Source organism: Alosa sapidissima, chromosome 1, assembly GCF_018492685.1.
Source record: "Alosa sapidissima isolate fAloSap1 chromosome 1, fAloSap1.pri, whole genome shotgun sequence".
NCBI classification, from domain to species: Eukaryota; Metazoa; Chordata; class Actinopteri; order Clupeiformes; family Clupeidae; genus Alosa; species Alosa sapidissima.
The window spans coordinates 12,090,766-12,116,449 of record NC_055957.1 but is presented as its reverse complement, the minus strand read 5'-3'; the positions used below and the strand labels follow the sequence as shown (position 1 = coordinate 12,116,449).

Sequence of the window (25,684 nt, the reverse complement as noted above, 5' to 3'; positions counted from 1 at the left end):
GAAAACAAACTGAATAGCTGTGCTCTTGGGTCTCGATGGTGCGGATCTGATCCACGCAGAATTCTATTCTTGTCCTCCCGCGAAAACACGTCTCTCTGTCTGGTCTGGTTCGATCAGCCTAGAACCACGTGACATATGTTTACATCCTCTCAGCTGTTCCTGAAGAAAAGACAGCGGCAATCGGCCGTCTTCGAAAAACTATATTTATCTGAGCTGTCAGTGGCACGGTACGTTAATGTTTCGATAGATACTCATATTACTTAATTTACTCATCTGACTGGCGGCTCTTACAAACAAACAAACCAGGTTTGTGGATTTTTTGTCTGAATTGTTATGATGTCGACATTTTGTTATAGCAGACAATTGGTCCTCCTGAATTTACTTTGTCAGTGATCATTAGTTAACTAACATTACCACTGTATGACGCACTCAAGGTTCAACTTGTATTTTAGCCTACATCTATCAACAGTGGGTTAAGATAGGCTAAATAAAATATTCTCAATGCTGCCTGGATAACAACAATACGGGATGTACCGTGATGGGAGATGAGAGCCTGAGAAAGTAGCATCGCTAACGTTAACCTAATTGTAGTTGTTAGCCCGGCAGCTAATATGAAAGCATATTAATATTCTCTACTGTTAATCTGTTTTAGGCGCAAGTAACATTAAAGCTTTTTAGTGAACACGGTTGCGCAGCTGATGTCATATAACGTTACGTTAACGTTATTTGTTTTTGGTGACTCCGTTTCACCTTCAATTTTAAATTAAATTTCAGTCTCACAAGTTATTATGGAGTTTGCAACAGTAAATAAACAAGCTCATCTCAGCAGATTAAAGTGGTGTCGAAATGTGCATGACTGTAATTTAGTTGTTTTCGAAACCATACTGAAAGTGAACGACATCCTGGCTGCTCAAGTTGCAAGCTAGCTTGTGTATCTATCTCCTGTTAGCTTGCTAGCTGTTATAAAACCTTCATCTTCCCAAAGTGCCCCGTTCTCGTCGAAGTACCTGCTAGTTCTTTCTGCGTATGCTACGTGGTATTAGCATGCTAACAGGACTTAGCTGGTTAGCTGAAGCGCTGCAGAACAGCTCTTCAGTTATCATTTTTCTTTGACACCGTGACACTACTCGCCTTTTGATCGAGTATTTTGAGGGGTCAGAAACGACAGAGTGCCATGTTCACTAACTATGCAAATTCAGTAACGAGACTACTGCGGGTGCCACACTGCTTTGTTTCTGCAGAGATCACACGCAGTGCGGATGTACCAGGCATAACTCGATTGCTTGAGATCTCTGACACTGCCTCAACTGCATGTTGAGCAGGCTCCTCGGCTCCACTCAGTGTGCATGCACGCGTCTCCTGAGCATGAATTCTGCCCTCTGCCGTGCCATTCTGGTATTTATGCAGATTTGGCCTCCTGATAATCAAGAGCAATACTGAAAATAGGATGGCATGACATGACACCAGTTATATTCGGCAGTAATTGTCACCAAATGCAGTAAAGTTTGCTTAAAGCCAAGCAGCCCTGCTTGCAAGTTTATCACAGACCATGTCCTATTGCCCTCTTACATCTCTGACCTTAATAGTAGCTTAATGAGCCTACTTGAAATTAAATCTGAGGTATGCTAGGATTTGGCAATGGATTAAGGGATTGGGAGTGTTTGCAAATTGCAAAGGTAGCTATTTGCCACAATGTCAATGTGTCCCTTAGCATTGCATTTGCAGTCTGATTAACACCCAATCTTATCCTAAAACTATGTTCTCCATTGGTGTTATCAGAGTTTGGCCTGCCTCGGTGTCATCCTGGTGCATTGTGCAAACATATTGCCTTTCACTCACAAGCCCTGGCTCCCTCTGCTCATTGGATGGCTCATGTGTTTGTTTATGTATCTAATTTCACTGTGTGCATGTGATTGCAGTGGTGTTGCAGCCTGGAATCTGTGACACACATCATCTGCTGCCCATCTCAGAGGGTTTCCTGAGAACAAGAAACTGTTCCCGAGGCTGTTCCGGGTATGTCCCCACATCAACCCCTGCGCCACCCTATGACACCGGGGGTTAGCTGAGGTCATGCTGCTAAACACTAGACCTCTCACCAAACACTGTCTTCAGCCTGTCTCTATTTATTGCCAAATATAGCGGCTTGCCTTTATGCGCTAATATAGTCCCCAAGGCAATTTCAGTCATTTTGTCTAAACAATAAATAAATAAATAAATAAACTGAAATATTCTACTTGCACAAATAAGTCCTTTGGTTTGGGCTGCCAGATGAAGACAGATGACATTTTTTTCACAAATGATAGATGTGGCACTTTATAGGTGCTGGCTATCAGTGCTTAAAGTAGACATGGACATGGAAATGTAACACTCTATTGGTCATCAGCCAAGTTATGAAATAATACAAAGTAAAGATTAAACTGACAAGGTGCACTCCGCTTTCAACATTTGATTATTTTGATAACATTATTCTCAATACATCCCTGCACACCAGTGGAGGTGGCGGCAGAGTTTGACGCTGGTGTGCGGGGTTGTATTAATAATAATGGGGTTTAAGTTATCGAATGTCGAAAGCGGAGTGTGCCGCACTCATGTCGGCGCTGATGTCCACAGCGCTTCAAATGGAGGCTAGCAAAAAGAAAGTATCGTTTTAGGAGATCCATATCAAAGTTTATATAGAATATTAGTTAGAATACTCAGATTATTTACTTATCTATTGGCCTATACAGTATGCTCCAGCTTTCCTTTCCTGAGTATGTGTACAGTACAAGCTTCAATGTGAAATAGCCTATTCATTCGCCCTTTAATTTGTATACTACTTTACATGTGGAAAAATGACTATTCAGGACTGCTTACGGAGCTGCTTTTTGAGAAAGCAATACAATCTTCCCCAGTGAAAATACTGTATCTAGTTGTCTTTGAAATGGGCACTTTCAAATGCATTCTGGGGAGAGCTAACTAATGCCGGTGGTGGTATAGCCTCACTGTCCGCTTGTCTGGCAGAAGGGAGAGAAATGGTTTGACCCAATTTTCCCTGCATTATTTTTACTGCAGAAAACTCAAAGGACAGCGTTTTAGAGAGGTGTAGAAAAAAGTAGGACAAAGATTGCCCTGGCTGTGGTATTAGTGGGGGGAGGTTATGACTCCAAAGGGCCTGGTATTCCAACAAGGTGAAGCACAGTGTGCCATAGCCAACATAATAAGTATGGTAAGCATATCATTTGGCTTTGGCACCCTGTTCATTTGACACACAGCACAATTACAGTTTTTTTCAATCGCTAACAAGCGCTTACCCATACTTCAGATACTTTTTCTAAACTCTTACAGACTCACACCTTCTCAAAAACACATTTTGTTAAAATATATACTAACACATCTTTCTCTGCGCACACTAACTCCTGTTACCAAAACACTGGAAATCTGACTCAAAATAAAATTATTCTGTCAAAGAATAACACTTGTTTTCACTTTACAAGGTACATGCAGTCAATCAAAGTACACCAGGTTTCAAAATACTGGCTATTGTTGACATTACAAAAACTGCATAGACTTTTATGTTTCAGTTTTACAGGTATTTGCATGCAAAACATGCAATCCATCGTTTTTACACTAAATTTCTTGGTTGGGAACTGTATGTCCACATGTAATGTTCACATTCAAAAGCATTCCAGTAAAAAGCAAATCAGTTTTTTCCCTTTACTGTTTACTACAGGAAGTACAGTAGAAATACTGTTTACAGTATGATAGAACAGAAAAAGTTTTACAGTACTGCTTACAGTGAACAAAATATCAATGAAACACATAAGAGCATTCTGAACAAAAAAACAACAGCAAAAAGCCCAGATAAAATGGGGGGGAACTAAAAAAAAAAAAACACAAACTGTATCTAATCTCTCGATCTTCAGGGTTAGCCACAAGTTTTCATCAACATTGCATCTGATATTACAGTATCCAAGGCGATGGGATAAAACCGCTTGGTAGCTGAAGCAGAGGTTTTTATACTGTATCTAAGGTTTGGAATATTGTTTTTGCTATTGTAGGATGTTGTGTGTTAACATTCGTAAATACTGCAAAAACAATCCATAATTTTGTTAGGAGGTGTACTGTAGCTTGTTTGTTAAGAAAATGTAAGCATTGTGGAAATGTGTTCACTGACTGCATATTGTGTGAAAACGACATGAAATGTGATAATGGTATGGCCACAAAAAACCGATGCTGTGCTAATTGTGTTTAGAGTTTTGAAAATGTGACAACTGGTTAGACAAACTCTTGTTAGCGGCTGAAAAAAACTGTAATAGTCAGACTACAACTGTTTTGAAGAAAGTACAGAGATGTGATGAAAGGTTAACAAAGTGTAAATTATCTTTCTTTTTCTCAATAATTCAGGTTAAGTCTATTTGTAGGGTTTAGTTCTTGCAATTTTGTGCAAACAATGTTTGCCTATTGGCAAAATTCTTCCATTGAACCACTTGAAGGGGATTTTATGTTGATATGTTTTGAGCTTGAAATTGGTAATGGGAAAATCAAATACAGTATTTCCCAAGGCAGGGGCAAACAAGCAGTATTGTGTAACTTATTTTACATCATGATAAAACATTATTATAATACTATATTTTAATGCATTTTCTCCATTGTATTTTAGTTGTTCTTGGACCACCAATTTGAGATGCCGATCTCAAACATCCTGTAGGAGCTAATTCCACCTATCTCATCAGCTTCTCTCCATGTGAGGCCTTGTGCTCTGCTGAAAGTTTATTTTTTGAGGGGTGGCTGTTTTTACGTTTCTTTTCTTTTGGCGTTTTTGTCGTCATGGGAGGAGCCGTCAGTGCCGGGGAGGACAATGATGACCTGATCGACAACTTGAAGGAGGCTCAGTATATCCGCACAGAACAGGTGGAACAGGCCTTCCGGGCCATTGACCGTGGCGACTACTACTTGGACAGTTACCGAGAGAATGCCTACAAGGACCTGGCATGGAAAAATGGCAACCTCCACCTGTCGGCACCGTGCATCTACTCTGAGGTGATGGAGGCGCTGAGGCTGCGCCAGGGACTGTCCTTCCTCAACCTGGGCAGCGGCACCGGCTACCTGAGCACCATGGTGGGCCTGATCCTCGGTAATGTCACACTTCACTTCCTCCTCAAAAACAGGAAGTGCAGACAGGCAGAGGCTTCCATAGCGATGTGTAAAGTAGTATTGCTAATAGGCCTATTGTATCATGTACTGTATCATGTACAGTAGAGTGCACTATTATGTACTGCATTTATCTTTGTCCTCAGTAAAACAAAGGCTTATACTTCCATCCAAAAATGCACTACAGAAAAAAAATTGCACTAGAGATGCAGTCTATGACCCGTGTGTTGGTTTCGTCAAAGGCTGTTGCTATTAGAGCTCAACAGCCAATCAAAGGACACCTCTCTCCCTCCCATGCTCCTGAAGCACCATGTTGATTATGATTGCTCATAGATCAGTATACAGTGCACCACTGTGTTTGCAGGGCCAGGACAACAAACAAACATCAAGGTTTTTGTTTTATTTTTTATAGCAAACGCAAAATAAATGGCATTACTATCATTTGGAGCAATTCAATGAATTTAAGAATGTGTTTGGGACTGTGCCTATAATACATTACGCTGACTCTAATAGTTTTATGCATAATTTATCAGATCATTGGTATTACTGTTCTGATAGGCCTATTTTGCTTATTAAAATATCACATATCGACTTAATTCAATGGAAATAAAACTCTGATAGTTCCCCCAAATAAGTATTGCTCTATATTAAATTTCAGGATTTTATGTAATTGATATATTCATGGTGTGGTGTGCGATTTGATCGAGGAACAGATGGTGCAGACACCGTAACAGAGCAATAAGATGTTCTTATGCGCTCTAGTTTTAACATATGGCTGCTCAAATTAGGGTTTTTTTTTTTTTTTGGTGAAACATGTCATCAAAATGTTAAGCTTAGCTCTTTGCAGTAAAGTGCACTGATTCATGTTAAGATAGTTGACTCTTGTCCAATGGCTTCCAGGTCCATTTGGAGTGAATCATGGTGTTGAACTACATAAGGATGTTGTGGAGTATGCTAAAGAGAGGCTGGAGGACTTCATTAAAAACAGTGATAGCTTTGATAAGTAAGTGATGCAAACTATATGTATGTTTGCAGTGTTCACAGTATTGTAAACTAGTAGTTGCTACAAAGGAGTATGTAGTAATATTTGTGTCATGTTTATATAAAGATAATACTGTTATACAGACTCATATATATACTATCTAACAGCATTTGTACATTACTTCTGAAGCTGTGTGTGTCAGAGGTACTGCAAGTGTCAAGTCTACTCAGTAACTCGGTCATATTTGTTTTATTATTATTTATCCTCTTGTTGTAGGTTTGAATTCTGTGAGCCAAAATTTGTGGTGGGAAACTGCTTAGAAATCTCCTCCGACAGCCACCAATATGATCGCATTTACTGTGGAGCCGGAGTCCAAAAGGACCACGAGAACTACATGAAAATCATGCTCAAAGTGGGAGGCATCCTTGTTGTGCCAATTGAAGATCAGGTATTGAAAATGTAGTACACAATGAGCTTTTCGTGCTGCAATGTGTTGTCTGTGAAAATAATTCATCCTTCGTGGAGTCCATGCATGCTTCATCTTGTATTTGGACACAAGTCAAAAGTACAGTCTGGCGACTATTAATTTAATTCCATATTTTTTTTTTTTATAGTTCCAGCAAATGAAATTGTCTCAAGGCGCTTAACAGAAGCCATAACCTGAAGCCTTATTCAGACAGGAAGAGACAAGGAGCCATTTTGTTGACTAGAGAAACTAGTGAAATTCAGAGACTAGTATGGATTGCATGCACACAAAAAAAAAACATGTTTGTGATGTGAAAAAAGTTCTATAACAAATATAAACTAATCTCAACTTTTGAGGCGTCAGTGACAAGTGGCAAGAAAACCGCTGTTTTTCTGAATGCAGCCTGACGGAGAGAACAGTAGCAGCAGCGGCAGCGCAAGCTTTCTCTGCACATGCTGCCTTCAAAGGCTTCCTCAGGAATTGGGTTGAATGGTAGGAGCTACCAGTGTTGGCCTTGTACACGTGCACTGGCTAAAGCTCACCTTAGAGGACTTTGGACACCTGGTTTAGATTTTTATGAGTACTTCAGGTCAAAGAATAATTGTGAGGTGTACTGAGATTACAATCCCTGAAAGGTCATTCTCATTTTTCTTTATCATTCTAGTTTATAGAACATATATTTTCAACAGACTAAACTCAAAGACTAAATTGGAGAATCTGAAGACATATTTAAGATGATGATTTGTCAGCAGAAACATGCGGCAAGACCTAACAACCGAGACATACAAAATGTTGAATTACATAGAGAAACAGCAATCCATCAATTACAATGTACTCAAAGGGAGTAGTCCATTTATTGACATCTATTAGAAGTATCCAAGCCTACAACCATGAAGGGTGCAGTGCTGGGCTCCAGTACTACTGCACCAGTGAAGAAGACTCCTCTCTCAAACCTGTTTAGCTGTTGTGCCTGTGGGAAATCATATTTTGGACTTTGTTGCCATGTGTTTCCAACGGCGTCCTGTCGCTGTGTGTTGCTGCAGTTGACTCAGATCACCCGGACTGGCCAGAGCTCCTGGGAGAGCAAGAACATCCTGGCTGTGTCCTTCGCCCCGCTTGTCCAGCAGAACAGAGCCGACGGCAACAAACCAGACACAGTTCAACTCCGTAAGTCTGCTTTTTTTTAAATCAGCTCATTGATGCTCATGGAGGCAAGCTTGATGCTTCCATTGTTTCCAGAGGTCTCCTGTGCCAAAGTAAAAATAAACGTAGGGGTGAAGGCCAATCCTGTTCAGCTCATTACATCTCTTTTTTTAACCATGACAAAGCTAAGGATGATGACTTACAAGTTTTGAATTGATCATACACTACTGTTCAAAAGTTTGGAGTCACTTAAAAATGTCCTTGTTTTCATTATTAATGTTGTAAATGACTGTTGTAGAAAGAAATAGCTGATCTTTAATGCAATATCTACATTGCCCATTATCAGCAACCATTCATCCAATGTTCCAAAGGCACATTCTGTTTACTACTGAGAAAACCAGCCATGCAACTTCCAAGAGTGGTGCCCCAACAATTCTCGTGAGAATCGTGAAACATTACCTTGTCAGTAGATATAGCTCTTTGGAGATATTTTTTATCTGTTCTTAATCCTTCACCTCTACAACAAAAGCATTTGCATTGTGTACAAGGGGGATAAGTTGCGAGAAGTTTGCTATTTACAGAAGCAGAGTAACATCTAAATACATTGCGACTCTAGAGGGAGCTCTACACTTGCCAAAAATGCCTAAACCTGCATAGTATACCTTTACAAAAAACAATGCAACTGATCTCAGCTGGTATTCTGTCTATAATGGAGTGGAATGGACATTTTTAAGTGACCCCAAACTTTTGAACGGCAGTGTAGTTACAGGTGTAAACCTGGTATTTTGTTTGCATCAAGAGATGAAGTGTTTTAGTATAAGTAAACCTATATATAAGCTATGTATTAGGTAAAGGCATGCTACATACTGCATACAGAAACTGTTTGTAGTCAAGGTTAGCAGTGTTCTTCATAGCTGATGCTAAAACTACAGTCAAGAAATTATAAGTATAAGTATATATACTTTTTTGATCCTGTGAGGGAAATTTTGGTCTCTGCATTTAACCCAATCGGTGAATTAGTGAAACACAAACAGCACACAGTGTACACGCAGTGAGGTGAAGCACACACTAATCCCGGCACAGTGAGCTGCCTGCTACAACGGCGGCGCTCGGGGAGCAGTGAGGGGTTAGGTGCCTTGCTCAAGGGCACTTCAGCCGCGGCCCACTGGTCGGGGCTCGAACCGGCAACCCTCCGGTTACAAGTCCAGAGTGCTAACCAGTGGGCCACGGTTCTGTTGAAATAACCCACTGTTGAAATAACCCTTCAACAGAGTATTTCAAATATAATCATGTTTCAAGACCTCTGTTGAAAGATGTCCACAAATCATTAAGGGCTCTTGACTGCATCACTTTTCAACCAAGAGTGCAATATGAATCAGGGTCCACATGAAAAGTCCACCTCTGAATCCTCAGTATGTTCTTCACTGGTTTATTCGCTGCACTACATTATTCTACCCCCAGGGGGCAGGTGTTACTGTGATCTTTGTGGTTATGGCAGTTGGTATGGAAATCAATATCCAGTCCCAAAAAGGTGCCACGAGCTAAAGGCCATCAGAAAACTTCTGAGGATGTGTTTTTAAAAAAAAATCTCTTGTGGAATAAAAGCCCTCTGAACTAAGCTCACCAGATTCTCTTGCCACTTTATTGTCAAAATGAAACATGGCAGCTGTGTCCATTTTACAAAACATTCCACTGAACTATGGCCACAGGAGGGCAGAATAAATGTTGCTGCAATCTAACTGTCAAGGCCTATAATACACGCATGTGTAGAAGCTCTCCTCTCAAATGAATTTGATTTGAATGAATGAAACCTTTATTGCCCCAAGGGGGAATTTGTCTTGCATTTAGGAGCCATAAGTTACACAGAGCTAGACAACACTTATACAGACTCACACATTGATACATAGAATGACAAAAAATCCAAAAAAACATACGATATATATTAATTTATTTATTGGGATTTAGCCCAAGGACCTGTGTGACTGTGTGAACGCAGTGAGAAGTCAATAGAATACCAAGTGACTTAAGAGGCTGTTCTTCTCCCGCACCAGCACCCATCCACATCCGAAGTCTGCAGGACCTGTCGCGTGTGTACATCCGCCGCGCGCTGCACAGCCAGATCGAGGAGGCCAGTCCGGCCACACAGCGCACGCCCCACAAGCGCAAGAGGCGGCGTTGCCGGCGGCGTCGCATCAACACATACGTGTTCGTGGGCAACCAGCTGATCCCGCAGCGAGTGGAGAGCGAGGAGGAGGAGCGCATCGGCGAGGAGATCAGGGAGGAGGACGAGGAGGACGACGAGGAGAAGGAGGGCAGCGAGGAGCAGCCGCTGAAGGCAGAGGAGCCACGGGTCAACCTGCTGAGGGAGAGGATCCTCAGCCTGCCCCTGCCTGACGCGCTCAAGGCCTACCTGCTGTACTACCGTGAGAAGTGATCAGGGTGTACACACACACACACACACACACACACACACACACACACACACACACACACACACATTTGTCTCAGCACCTCCACTTAATACATGCACGGGCATACATACACACACACACACACACACACACACACACTGATACACAGACTATAAAGACTCTCAGATGGGTGGACTAAAACACACACACACACACACACACACACACCCACACTCACACACACACATACGCACATGTACTCTTCATGCACTAAGTACCAATCTGATGAGCTGTTTCCCTTCATTTCTTGGATGATGTAGCATTATTTTGTTTCATTTTACTTTATTTTATTATATTCTAGGTTTTTCGTCTGTCTGGGAGGTAATCAGTGATGGAGAGGCTTTTTGTAAGATGATCAGTCATTTTGACTGCTGGTTAGAGTGATTTCTGTGCTTTGTGCTATTGAAAGCTTTCACACTTTTTCAGACATGTTTAAAAAGAGATGTTTTTTCATATGATTCAGAAATGTATAATCATACACAAGTTTCAGTGCAATCTTAGAGGGATAGTGTAGAAGCATTTTGTATATAGAGGCTTTAATCATAGAGTGTTTTGAATATAAGGAACGTATTCAGGGGGGTAGGAGTGTATGCTTTTTGCTGATGCCCAAGAAGTGTCTAGGACACGTGGAATAGATATATAATGTGTGAAAGACTGGAGAAATGCTGCCATACCCGAGCAGGCTAGATGAACACCAAGATATCAGTGATCATTCACAAAAAATGGATTGAAACATCTGCTAGTTTGTATTTCTTTCAACAGTTTGTGACTGCCTTATATGAATCATTGTTTGAAAATGTTGTCAGTCGATTGTCATGTGTGTCGATTGTTGGCTTAAGAAAACAATTCTAAGATTGTTTTGGTAAAGACTCCCTTAGGTATTTTTTATGTGACAGGGATGATAACATTACATGGATTCTCTCTACACTGTCCCACACAATAACAAGGTCTGCTGATAGTACCTAAGAACAATGATATATTCTCTCTTCATTTCATATATATATATATATATAGTTTTTTTTGGTAGGTTAGCCAAAAGCATGGCTTCCAGCCTCTCTTGTAATGAAAGCCTTTGAAACTTGTTATGGCAATCAGCCACCAATTAAGATCTATGATCCTGATGCAAGGAAGCTTACTTCAGTAGCTTTCACTAGCGCATCCTTTTTTCCTTCATTTGGAGAGTTCTAAAATCAGGGCTTATTAATAGAAGGAAGTGGGAGGGTGATTCCCCATCTGGCCCAGGTCATGCGAGGATAAAAGAGGCTATTACATCAAACCAGCAGCTTCTGACATGGCAGAGGCGTATTGTGTCTCAGAGGTGGCGCTTAGATCAAATAGGGAACTTGCTGTACATGGGACCTAGTGAGCCTTTTCAGTGGGTTCATTGTTGAAATGATGTCAGGTCCATCTGACAACTCATAAAGTGTGTGGAGTTTTGGCACCTGAAAAAAAAAGTTTGTAAAGACTGTACAGATTTGATACTACTGATTTCATATAGTATATTTTAATCTTGAGGTATTCTGCCACAAATAAATTCTGTATTGAATAATCCTGCAATACCTAGCCTACCCCCAAATGCCTTGAATGACATGATATGTCATTTCACATCCAAAGCTTTTTTCGTTCCTTTTAAAATCAGCTTATGATGAGCTAACGATGTCATTTCCTGTAGATGAGAAGCCAGAGCAAAAGCCAGTTAAATTTCTCGAATTTCGGAGTAGCCCATTAATCACTGTGGCAGGTGAAATTTGGGAAATGACTTTATGTAACTCCGGATAGGGTATTTCTGATCTATTGTGTGAAACTATGTTCACTTCTGTTGCACTTCTTCAGTCTCTTGGAAAGTCAATGTCTTTTCCAGTTTATTTATGACAAAGAGCTGAGGGGTTATTTCTCCTTGTCTCACGGTGTGGAGTCTTCTGTATTTACGCGGTCACCGCTCTCCTGCTCCTGTCTTATGAGGTCTGGGATAATGTACTGCACTGGAGAGCAGTGTGCTGCCAGGGCAACAGTGCTGCCTGAGGTAGCTTGGCAAACACAGGAGGCAAGAGGCAAGCCCTGACTCTCATACATTTACAGTGACTGAGGTCACTAAGTAAACTACTGTCACTATCTCAGATTTCTTGGCCCTTGAAATCAGGTTTGAATGCTCTTGATGTCTTTACACCATAGTTATGTGATTGCGTATATTTTTATGAGACGCAGATTGACGCTGACTGTTTCAGCCTTGGCTGAGCGTTCAGATGGTGGTGGAAATATGGGATGGCTTAGTTACCATTCCCTTCAGTGCTTAAAAATGGATAGCATGCTGTTGACAGACTATCACAGAGACATGTGTGATCTTGTTTTTTTTCTGTTTCTCTCTATGAAGTGTCACTCTGAATTGTTTGTAAATTCATGCTTTCTTCCACAGCTATGTTTTCATTAAATATATTTATATCACTCCTTTTAAGAGTCATCGTCGATGTGTGGCCTTCATTATACAGGTCCAAAACACCAGACAGGACATAGTATTAATAATGATGAGCATTATAATAAGGTTGGTCAGCTGTGGGTCCCTCTCAGAGCTTAACTAAGGAGGAGGATTATCCGCCTTCATTTGGTACACTTCACACAGTTTGCACATGAGTAATCCAGCCATGGCACTGGTTCTGCAGTGCCCCCTTTCAAATAATTACTCTCTGGGGAAATCATACCATATACTGTACCTTGAATTTGGAAATGTCGCTATGCTTACAGTGCCTTAAGCTAAATGGGATCCTCCATGCCTTGTCCTGTGGCTGTGGCACACTGCAGGCAAATGGTAGGAACTGGTACATTCTTTTCACTAGAGCGCTGCGCACATGAAGCCACCAGTTCATGTACTAACCAGGATTCTGTCTGGAAATCCCTTTAGCAACATGTATGATATTTCATGTGTAACATTATTTTTCACATGTGAGCAAGCTTTTAAAATAAATAAATACAAAAATAAGCCTTTAAAGCTGTTCACTATCAACACTGATCACCATGGTGGAACTGAGAGTCATGTGATTGAGATGTACTGTAGAGTGACCCAAACATCCGTCAGCTGCTGTGTGTAGCCCAGGTACCCAGCTGAGGGGCAGACCGAGGCACAGACCCGTACAAAATGCCCCTGCAGAAGAAAAGTGAAGTAGTATGTGTGTGTGTGTGTGTGGGGGGGGGGGGGGTCCTTTGTATCATCCTATATCCTCTGTGCAGAGTGTCTGTAATGTAATTCATCATTCCCTCTAGAATGGTGACTGTGGTAACTTACAGTAAAAGTATCTGAATTTGAATCTGAATCTGAAGTATGTTGGAAGAGAATCACTTTCCCTCATGTGGTGAGAGGAGGTAAGGGTTTTCAAGCTTGCTTCACCTGAATCTGCACATGCTGTATAGCAACACAAGAGATTCCGGTTGCTTCACCTGAATCTGCTCATACTGTATAGCAACACAAGAGATTCCGCTTGCTTCACCTGAATCTGCACATATAGCAACACAAGAGATTCCGGTTGCTTCACCTGAATCTGCACATATAGCAACACAAGAGATTCCGCTTGCTTCACCTGAATCTGCACATACTGTATAGCAACACAAGAGATTCCGCTTGCTTCACCTGAATCTGCACATACTGTATAGCAACACAAGAGATTCCGGTTGCTTCACCTGAATCTGCACATATAGCAACACAAGAGTTTCCGGTTGCTTCACCTGAATCTGCACATACTGTATAGCAACACAAGAGATTCCGGTTGATACACCAGGATCAGTCTGTTCTGACTTCACAAGGGCAGGGCACTCACCTGCCAGTGACGATGTAAGTGAAGACTTTGAGATTGTAAATGAGAATGGCTAATACAAGGGACCCTGCTGTTGCATTGGGGTAGGTGTGCAATGCCTAGTAGCCCCTGTCTGCTTTGTTGTGTTCACAGCATTTTCACCTTTGCCATGAAGAATGTAGCACTTAAGATGTCAGTGTTAACATGTGCCCTAGTTGTCCAATATTTAATTTATGGACTAACTTGTATTCATGGCCCTGGTGAGTAAAAGTGTCTGTTTCCTGTCTTGCCTCCAAACTTGCCCCTTTTAAACTACACAGCTCTCTGTCACATCCAGATCATGTCTCTTTCACTGTGTGCTGTTACAGAGCTCCTGATAACCATTACCATATATTTTGCTTGCCATAGCATACCCATCCAGTAGCTCATGTGATTAGAGTTCATTAGAATCACACACGGCAAAAAATGATATCTTACCTATATCATTTTTGTTATTTTATTATGACCGCCGCGCAGCGAAGCATATAGGTTTAGTCAGATTTTTGACTAAACCTAGTCTAAAAACTAGGAGGTCCACCTTTTTTTTGTATGTTGGTCTTAAGGGGGCATGTCAACCCATCCCATTACCACTTATTTCATGTATAGCGCCACCTAGTTAAAAATTAAAAAGCAAAAAATTAGGTGTTTTCATCACAATATCTCTGGCTGACATGGTCAAAACTGCACGAAATTGAAAGTGTAGGATCATTATGACACCCTCCGAATGCATGCCAAGTTTCGTGGACTTTCGTTCATGGGGGGCCTTACAATAAAATAATTTATGTGTACATTTAGTGACGTACACCAACAAGGATTCCCGGCACACTGTAAGACCGGGGTACACGAAACTTGGTGGGCATGTACCCCCACATGGATAGCATGGAACCATCGTTTTTTGTTTTGATCTGTAGCCCCCCTGCTGTACTGGACCCCCCGAAAGGAGGGTAGGGCAGACACAGTTTTCTGTGAATATCTTGAGAACCGTAGGGCCTAGGATGACCAATTTTTTCCGTATGTTTGCCTCCAGGGGTCATGTTAACCCATTCCATGTGCACACATGTGCATAAACTGATACACACGCACACACATACATTCACAGTAATTATACGTATGACACATACTCACACAGTAGACATATGTACGCATGCATGCACATGCACAAACACACATATGCAGGCAAACACACAAGCATGCACACACACACACACACACCCACACACATAAACATAAACGTGTACACGCACACATGCACACAATTCAAGAATTTCTCAGAATTATGAACAGGCAAGATGGGGGTGGGGTTGTATAAAATGAATTTTACATGTGAAATCTATGAACTAATCATGTTTTGGTACTTGTTGTCTAGCAGATACCAGTGAGAATTGAGTGTGGATAATGCATAAGACAGTTAGAATCATATAGGCCTTTCAGTGTGATTTATTTTTGTGGAAAAAAATGTGCTGGACTGGGCGGCGGTCATATTTTGTACCGCTCTGCGGTACATCTAGTTTTTAATGATATAAGCTATAATAATATGATACCTTATTATAAGTCAAAATCTTCTTAAATTAAGACATAAAAACAAGTAAATTCATCTGCCAGTGGAGTAAGTGATTTTATCTTAATTTTAGATAAGATTGAAGATTTAAGACAATTTAAGGTAAATTCACTTACTCCACTGTCAGATAAATTTACTTGTTTTCTGTCTTTATACTAACAATACAACAATATAACAACAATATAACAATACTAACTAGATTTTGTATCTTAATATAAGATAAGATAACACTTTATTGCAGTGTAGTTTGGTGTTGCAAAGGCCAGAATGTATTTGAGAGCCACTAATCTCTTTTCCCCACTTAATTAAAATGAAAACAAAGGGAAGCCTCATATAAGCTGTGAGCGTTGAGGACCTAAATCTGCACATATAGCAACACAAGAGATTCCGGTTGCTTCACCTGAATCTGCACATACTGTATAGCAACACAAGAGATTTCGGTTGCTTCACCTGAATCTGCACATACTATAGCAACACAAGAGATTCCGGTTGCTTCACCTGAATCTGCACATACTGTATAGCAACACAAGAGATTCCGGTTGATACACCAGTATCAGTCTGTTCTGACTTCACCTCAGCAACCTGCAGCACAGGACAAGGCACTCACCTGCCAGTGACGATGTAAGTAAAGACTTTGAGATTGTAAATGAGAATGGCTAATACAAGGGACCCTGCTGTTGCATTGGGGTAGGTGTGCAATGCCTAGTAGCCCCTGTCTGCTTTGTTGTGTTCACAGCATTTTCACCTTTGCCATGATGAATGTAACACTTAAGATGTCAGTGTTAACATGTGCCCTAGTTGTCCAATATTTAATTTATGGACTAAGTTGTATTCATAGCCCTGGTGAGTAAAAGTGTCTGTTTCCTGTCTTGCCTCCAAACTTGCCCCTTTTAAACTACACAGCTCTCTGTCACATCCAGATCATGTCTCTTTCACTGTGTACTGTTACAGAGCTCCTGATAACCATTACCATATATTTTGCTTGCCATAGTATATCCATCCAGTAGCTCATGTGATTAGAGTTCATTAGAATCACACACGGCAAAAAATGATATCTTACCTATATCATTTTTGTTATTTTATTTTTAATTATATAAGCTATAATAATATGATACCTTATTATAAGTCAAAATCTTCTTAAATTAAGACATAAAAACAAGTAAATTCATCTGCAAGTGGAGTAAGTGATTTTATCTTAATTTAAGATAAGATTGAAGATTTAAGACAATTTAAGGTAAATTCACTTACTCCACTGTCAGATAAATTTACTTGTTTTCTGTCTTTATACTAAACAATACTAACTAGATTTTGTATCTTAATATAAGATTATAACACTTTATTGCAGTGTAGTTTGGTGTTGCAAAGGCCAGAATGTATTTGAGAGCCACTAATCTCTTTTCCCCACTTAATTAAAATGAAAACAAAGGGAAGCCTCATATAAGCTGTGAGCGTTGAGGACTTGTCACCACCTCTTTTAACAATCACAAATTTCATCCCCACTGTTTTTGATCACTGAAATTAAAATCTCTCTACAATGAAAGCTTGTAGTGAAGTGAATGAATGCTTAATCAGCAAATAGAGGAAGAAATATTTATTGTATATCTGAAAACAACATTGTGTGTATTATTTTTCAATATATGGTGCGCTGTTTGTAAAATATGTCATGGGTTATGTGATCAAATAAGAGTCATTAATATTTCTGATCTTAAGTTCAAATGTACTAATACCAGTCTGGAGATAACTGTCACAGTGTAAGGATCCAATCATCAAGAGTTCAAATGTACTAATACCAGTCTGGAGATAACTGTCACAGTGTAAGGATCCAAACATCAAGAGTTCAAATGTACCAGTCTGGTGATAACTGTCACAGTGTAAGGATTCAAACATCAAGAACACTGCCCTATCAGTGAAAACAGAAAAGACGTGGAATCCACAGGAAGCAGTTAAGCATGCTCAAGGCCCAATGTAGCATAGATATGGTTGGGCAGGTGGAGAACAGAAGAGCAGGGCTTGGTCTTGGTGCCGATAGGAAAGCATGGGGTAACAGGACAACAGAAAGATGGGGACCAGCTTTGCTGGGGAACAAGAAGACGAAATCAAAACAAGGCCAGTGGATTACCTGGCATGATGTGAAGAGAATGATCAGCTGGGAAGAACAATAGGTTATGGATGCTTAAATGGATGATTAAATTCCTTGTAAGAGCCACTTATGAAGTCCTTCAGGTGTTAGAGGCTTTCGTAGCAGTCACAACACATTTGTTACATTTTTGTTTTCAAGGACAATCAGTGAAAAGAGTTGTAAAGGAGCTGCCTGAGGCTGATGAAAAGTTCAATGGTTATGGTTATGGCTGAGGCGCTAGCAGACTACGTTGGATCACGCTATGACCTGAATTGACTCAGGGATGTGTGATCTTGCCGTGTTTCTGGAATGGTACTTGTTGATGTCTCTGTTTGTAACATGTCCCGACCCGTGAGTGTGGAGAGGGGTGGGTCCGGGACACCAAACACCACTGTTGAGTCCTCTAGATATTTTGTGGGCCCAGGCCCGGGGTGGGTAATCGGGAGAATTCCCGGTGGGCCGCTTCACTTTTGGGCCGGTCGAGGAAAAAAAATATTGACATTTGTCACGTTAGTCTATCTTCTCTTAAATTAGACTATATACGTTCCGCATTCTGTGCATGACACCATTGCCTCTGCATGGGTTGTAGCCTACCATGTGAGGGAGTTCTCCCCTCCCAAAAAGAGTTGGTTGGGTCCATATCGCCCGTCTTTTCCAAAAAGTTTTCTCAAATAGCCTACGGATAGCCGGCCGGCCCTACATTAGCCATAAGCGTCAGGAAGGATGGATGTAGAAAGAGGCCAGGAGGGACTGAAACGGCCAGGTAGAATGCTGCTAAATTTGCCAAGCTTCCAGATTACAGACAAAAGTGGCAACTGGTAAAGAGAGATAGCCTATAGGCCAGGGGTCTCAAACTCCGGCCCGCGTGCCAAATCCGGCCCAATTCCGGCCCGCGACCTATGTCAAAACAATAATGTTATTCGGCTCTTGAAGGTATTTTTAATTGCGATAAACAACGATACTGATTTAAATAGACGACAGATCCAAGTACGGTGTCAAATCTCATTTGTACTCTCCTCCACTATTTGCTAGACATCCAGAGCTTGATTCAAACCCAAAATCGCTGCACAAAGTTTTCAGGAAATAGGCCTACTATTATTACACGCGAGAAACACGAAGACGTGCATTTGTTCGTAAGGACGCGGAAGCAATGCAGGCCATATTTTTGCACAAATTGAAGCAGAAATAGGCCTACACCAAATGTTGAAAAACGTTGACGTGTGATGAAGTCTTGGGTAGGCTATGTTATTCACCTATTCTGATTCTGATGGAGATATTATATGCCTTTTGGAGATTATGATCGATATTGACAGTGATCACGGTGCGTCTGTGAATGGAGGTGCGTCTTTGCGTGTATACGACGGAGTCCACTATACCATGCTTATTTCGACCCTCTGCCCAACATAGCTTGGAGGTTGCAGTGGTAATCGGGATGATAGTGTCCGTGATGGACGTGGTACAGACAGCAGGGGTAGTAGAAATAGGGCTCTGAAGAACTACAAACTCACCCGCGATAGGAACTGATTTGACCAGGAGGCACTTATCGTCCTAGTAATAGTTTACTATTGTTGGTATACATCTTAGGCCTACTGTTTTCCTGTTAATTTGTTATGTGGTTAATATGACAAAAAAGAAAGTAAACCTGCTCAAATATGTTCAACTTCCAGTATTTACTAAAAGGTGCATCATTTTAGGTGCTTGCCGGTGACCGTGATTTGTTCAAATAAGAGTTGTTCCTGGACCAACAACTCTTTAACCAATCACAGCCTTGTGATGTCATCAATGTGAGTCTTCTGCTTCTTCCATTGCCATTTTGAAATTTCCCTCCAGAAACAACCAGTGGCTCACCAACTTATATCTCAATAAGGTAGGTCCTTGCATATTTGTGTGTAAAATAGTTGTAAAATAAAGTAATTCCGAGTGGAATCTGAATATATGCACCTTTAGATTTTTTATTTTCGTTTTAGTTGATTTGGTTCCATGTTTGTCTAATGTTAGCTGCCAGGCTAGGGACCATACATTTACTGTAATACATTAGCTTCCTAATAGGTAATTCAGTGGCTATGCATCTTTTAAAGGGGTGGTTCAGGATTTTGGACATAAGACCTTATTTCCAAGTAAGCAAGTGTGATATTTATCAGTGGAGACCGTTTTCAGCACGTTTCATCCAGTCCTTCTAATTGCAGAGTTCGCAGGTGCTAGGCTAGCGCAAGTCAACGGTATGTGCTAGCCTGCCACTAAAGACAGTCTTACCCACTCCAAAGTACACCTGAGGCAAATTCCAGACAATCGATGTAAATGTCTGTGTTGATAGAATAGTGTAAGAAATACAACTACCCTTGCATCGCGTTGCAATAGTTATACTTTGGTCCCTAAAGTTGTAGTAGTCATTTTGCAACTCAGCGGCGGACTGATATTACCAAGGCTACTACTAGGTATCCCCATTGGAGTGCGCTTTACTGTTTACTTTTCGGCGCAGTACTACTAACCGGAGCAAGTATAATTCCGCCGCTGCTAAGAAACTAGTCCCTCAAAATGTAATGCGATCTTTGAAATGCAAGGATAGAATAACGTTAGAAATAACACTGTCAATACAGACATTTACATCGATAGTCTGGCGTTATAATTTATTTGCCTTGTCATTACAATGTTGGTTTTTAAGTGTCAAAAATATATATTTTTGTCATATTTGTCAATATATATTTTGTCAATATTTATTTTTTGTATATATTATATTTTTAATTTTCTACAAGAGGCCAGACAACATCAGAGACTATGAAAACAGACTGCCCACCTGCACCAACACTGCAATATTTCCAGATGGAAATTATCCATGTGGGCACTGAGCACAGGACAATTTCACACACAAATGTCACTCCTTTAATCACCCTATAACAGGAAAAGAACTATGGGTTAAAGGAAAAATCACATGCAGCACTACTAATTAGGTATATTTGATCAAATGTCCCTGTGGGAAAGCATATGTAGGAAAAACACGCAGGGCTCTGAAGACAAGAATGTGAACACAGAAGCAACATCAGAAACAATCATGATAAGAGTCCCCTGGTGGTTCATTTAAACAAATTTGGAGGTTCATAGGGATAGAACAAGTGAAAAACCACTGAAGAGGAGGGGACATAGACAGTCAGCTTTTAAAAAGAGAGGCTTTTTAGATCTATCACCAGGGAACTTTAGCCCCAAGAGGGCTTAATGAAGATTTTGTAATCAGACCTTTTCTGTAATATGAACTTGTAATATGGACTGTGAACAGAAAGTCTATTGAATGATTGAACTGTATATTTTTTCTAATCTGCATTTGTATACACTAGAGATCTGTTTTGGTCTTATATAAAGTTCTACTAATGTTTCTTATAATGTTCTTATGCATTTGTTTGGCATTAGTCACGCCACAAGCTTGCCTGCCATACCTGTAAGGGTTAATGAGTCACTGAGCTGGCTCCCCCCTATACTGTAGGCCAGGTGATTTAGACCATGTGCAATGCCTGTGTTTGCAGTGAATCTGAGGAAGAACAATCAAGGTCATAACGTCTTGCCAAACTATGAGAAAATAAAATCAAGAAAAGAAAATACCAAGGAGTGTGTGGACTTTTTCCCTAAACACTTTTGCTTGTTTTCGTCCTGTATCTGGGATTGTGCACAAAGTCCCTTTACAAGTTGTTAGAGAATGGAGCCATACACTTTTCTAAGAATCTCTGAATTTACCTGTATATGTGTCACCAAGCCATATATAATTATTTTACAATCTCAGAGAATCATGTTTATTGGTTGCAAAAGAGTTTGGGGTAGATTGTGGAATGACAGTGGCAACATACTGTAGAATAACATTCACAATTTATTGTAACATTGTAACATAATGTGTCACAAAAGAACAGTTAACATCGCTATAGAGTCAGGGACATCAGTATAACTTTACCCAATATAGCCTTTAACTTTTTCTTTTTGGGTAATCTTTGAACTATTGTACAGTTGAGTCACATTTCCTATTTGGAAACAGTGGCTGATCTTGCATACATTATTTGGGGACTTGCTGACTGCAGATTTAGAAACCGATATACTGTGGTTTGTTTATGAGGCACTTTGAAGCTTGCCTAGCAATGTCCATCAATAGGGGGAAGTGAATGGACAGTGTGAGCCACATGGCAGTCCCATATTTGAGGTGGGCTACACGCTTCACAATGACCGCAAAGAGTTGTTATCAGACATTCACTAAGACTTATTACCCAGCACCAATCTATCTAATAAAAACTTTTGGAAGTGCCATTAATGATATGTTATAAAATATTATAAAATATACCCGACCGAGGACCGAATATTTTAAAATTAAATAAAGGAAAACCGAATATTGATCCTTCATTTAAATTTCCAGTATTATCGTTATGTGGTATATAGGAAGTGGAACCAAGTCAAGCAGCATGCGTGTCTTGCCGCAGAAAGCTGCGTTGTCTGATGGACAAAGCACATAACGATGACAACTATTTGCTGTCATTGTGAATCGTGTAGCCCACCTCACAATGATTCTGCCATTTTTATTGCTGTAACAGTAAGTGTTCACATTAATATAATGTTCCCCATACACAAAAAATATTTGACAAATATTTTCACAATATATTTTGAAATATGTACATATTCAAAATTGACAGAAAAAAAAACAATTTTGACACTTAAAATATATTTCAATATATTTTTCCAAATAAGTGCCCTTAACGACCCACATTCAGTCAGTCTCCATAGCTTAACATGGTAAAAGTCAATCCCCTACTAAACATCTTTCTTAAACTGCTGTCCCACCCCCTTTAATTATAGTATAAACAGATTAATGAGGAGAAAATTAAATTGAAACAGTGATGTATCGCTTGACCATCCATTTGGGTCCAGACCAAAGCAGAGTGTGTGCAGACTGGTATTTCTTATGATGGACCTGGGCCAGCTTCCCTGTGATGGACCTGGACCAAATTTTTTATGATGAGCCTGGACCAACATCCCTGCGATGGACCTGGACCAACTTTCCTGTGATGGACCTGGGTCAACTTCCTTATGATGGACCTGGACCAACTTCCCTGTGATGGACAGGGACAAACTTCCCTATAATGGGCCTGGAATAAACAAAGCAGACAAAAATATTTTGTAGCTTATTGTATAAAGGTTTAAACATGGCAAGTTTCTCAGAAATGTAGCAAAAAAGAAAAACAGTCTAACGACAACTGACAAATTTGTATTGCCTATTAGCAAGCTATAAAGTCGGTCCTGGACCAACATTGTAATGACGGTCCTGGACAAACATGACAATGTGGGTCCTGGACCAACATTGTAAAGACGGTCCTGGACCAACATTGTACTGACAGTCCTGGACAAACACGACAATGTGGATCCTGGACCACATTGTAAAGACGGTCCTGGACAAACATGACAATGTGGGTCCTGGACCAACATTGTAAAGCCGGTCCTGGACCAACATTGTAATGACGGTCCTGGACAAACATGACAATGTGGGTCCTGGACCAACATTGTAAAGACGGTCCAAGACCAACATGGCAACGTCACTCCAGGACCATGTACACACAAAAGCTACTGCTTTAGCCTATTACCAAGCTACATTAGTAGTCCAAAAGTGTGCTCCTTAGCAAGTAAACTAACATAACACCGGCTTGGCACTTCATAGTTTCATGCTACACCTACCTATTAGCAAGCTAATTTTGTAGCATAAATTTATGTTCCCTAGCCTAGCCTCTAACATAATAACAGCGGCACCAAGATTGCTTAATGAGCTTCAAAGCTACTTCAACTACTGTATCCCTTCGAAATAAGTTATTTAAAAGATGCATAGCCACTGAATTACCTATTAGGAAGCTAATGTATTACAGTAAAAGTATGGTCCCTAGCCTGGCAGCTAACATTAGACAAACATGGAACCAAGTCAACTAAAACGAAAATAAAAAAAATCTAAGGTGCATATATTTAGGTTCCACTCGGAATTACTTTATTTTACAACTATTTTACACACAAATATGCAAGGACCTACCTTTATTGAGATACAAGTTGGTGATCCACTGGTTGTTTCTGGAGGGAATTTCAAAATGGCAATGGGAGAAGCAGAAGACTCACATTGATGACATCACAAGGCTGTGATTGGTTAAAGAGTTGTTGGTCCAGGACCGTCTTTAGAATGTTGGTCCAGGAACAACTCTTACTTGAACAAATCACGGTCACCGGTGCTTGCCATCCAGTGGCAAATTAGATGGGTAAACTTACCCCCTTCATAAACTTTTGTTTATACTCAAAGAATTTTTTTACAGTAGGACTTTATCTCTGACCACTTTCAAGCCATGGCCTTTTGAAATTTTGATATAAAAATCCAATGGTGTTGCTTTATTAACCCTGACGCCTAGTTTGCCAGGTTTAAAAAAGTTATAAGAGGAAAATATTTTTATTTGGTGTGAAACACACACATAGGCTTGCCTGTTTTTATGCTTTTTTTTGTTTTTATAATTTGTATTAATATTTATTTTATCATTATTTTATTTATAAGCTAAGGTTGCTAGCACAGGAGTCTAAAAATAGATAATGCACTTTCAGTTTGTAGTTTTGTGTTTGAAAATACAGTATTTGAGAAAAACATTGCATTTTAGGAAATAGTCGTTCTTTTTTTGTATTATTATTCTTTAACACTGACATGGCCCTCCGATCAGATGACATTGGCAAAAGTGGCCCCCGGCTCAATTGAGACCCCTGCTATAGGCAATGATTAGCCTATTGGCAATGCAATTATTGGGCTAATATTGGACGTTTGTTGTCAAGATATTCGCAAGCAACATATTAAATTACTTAAAATATTAGCCTTTTGTTAAATTGAAGATTGATCTGTGTGGGCCTATGCAATAAAAATTGTAGCCTCTGAGCAGCAGATCAACCAGTCGACCACTGAAAACGATGAGCCTGAAATTAGTGATGAGGAGGCCATGACTACAGGGACAAGTAGAGAGGATAATTTATAGTTATTTAATCTAAGAAAGAGCAATTATGCTACATGATAAACCTATATGCCTTGTTTGCTCAGAAGAGGGTGTAGTAAAGGAGTAAGCTAAATCACCAAACAACAATATAGCCTACCCATGCAAAAACATGTAGCCTAAACATTAGTTCAATATGCCTCTTTGTGGAAGCGTGGGATAGGATACATTTCAAAGGCTTTCTTTCTTTCTTTCTGTTTTTGTTAACTTGTGGAATAGTGGAATATTTTTTGTTAACTTCTCAGTTGAAGTGAATTATAACCTTTACACATTTGTTGAACCATGGTACTAATAAAAACTACAGGATAGTAAGAGCTGAAATGTTGCTTCATTTATCCAATTTCCACCACTATGGAAAACGTGGGCTGGTCTTGGGCCTGAAACTCCCGGGCTGAAAAGTGGCCCCACTCCGGCCCTGTGTGGGCCTAATTCAACGAAACACCAATGAAGGAAGGAGCATGCTTGCTGAGCCCAGTGCAAGGCTCACAAAGGTTGCTCTATTGATGTTGTGTTTTTTGTTTGTTTGCTTGTTTTGGATCTTTGGTTAGGCATTCAGGCTACTGGTGGTGCATATTGTGCTGTGAGGAGGGCCTTTACGGATCCTGGGTACAACATGCGGCACATTTGTGACTGCTGCCAGGTAATTGTGCGTTGCTGTTGTATCTGGCGTCCAGTAATTTTATATAGGCTTGGTTGTTGATTGGCCTTTATGGCTGTGCATGTTATTCTGTGAAGGAGTGCCTTTACAGGTTCTGGGAACAGCATGCAGCACATCTGCGACAGACACAAGACAATTGTACATTGTTGTTGAATCTCACATCATGCTGTGTAATGTGTAATAGGCTTGTTGGGTGATTGCCCACTGTGGGAAATTCCCTACCTATATAGCACAAGGAATTTACCACCTTTCCTATGTATGTCTGAAATCCATTCACTAGCGATACATCCCCCTTGTTTTAAGCAGTC

At 40.3% G+C, this 25,684-nt stretch overlaps 1 protein-coding gene across 5 annotated transcripts; it reads left to right on the top strand.

Annotated features, from left to right (window-relative positions):
* pcmtd1 (protein-L-isoaspartate (D-aspartate) O-methyltransferase domain containing 1) lies at positions 1-12,637 on the top strand. Of its 5 annotated transcripts, none has more exons than XM_042102538.1 (7): positions 1-227; positions 1,920-2,013; positions 4,640-5,113; positions 6,031-6,133; positions 6,389-6,560; positions 7,622-7,745; positions 9,773-12,637. In XM_042102538.1, exons 3-7 carry the CDS (start codon positions 4,807-4,809, stop codon positions 10,153-10,155), a joined length of 1,089 nt encoding a protein of 362 aa, XP_041958472.1. In that variant the 5' UTR covers positions 1-227; positions 1,920-2,013; positions 4,640-4,806; the 3' UTR covers positions 10,156-12,637. The 5 variants fall into 5 exon arrangements, with proteins under 5 accessions (XP_041958472.1, XP_041958471.1, XP_041958474.1 ...); XM_042102537.1 differs by having other exon boundaries at positions 1-306; XM_042102540.1 differs by lacking the exon at positions 1,920-2,013.
* Positions 12,638-25,684: the final 13,047 nt, after the last annotated feature.

What these genes read in the sequence shown, in the direction of transcription:
- pcmtd1 (XM_042102540.1), top strand. Translation starts at nt 4,807, where the DNA reads ATGGGAGGAGCCGTCAGTGCCGGGGAGGACAATGATGACCTGATCGAC. An exon ending in AACAGTGATAGCTTTGATAA is followed by an intron (nt 6,134 to 6,388) that starts GTAAGTGATGCA and finishes CTCTTGTTGTAG; the next exon opens with GTTTGAATTCTGTGAGCCAA. An exon ending in TTGTGCCAATTGAAGATCAG is followed by an intron (nt 6,561 to 7,621) that starts GTATTGAAAATG and finishes GTGTTGCTGCAG; the next exon opens with TTGACTCAGATCACCCGGAC.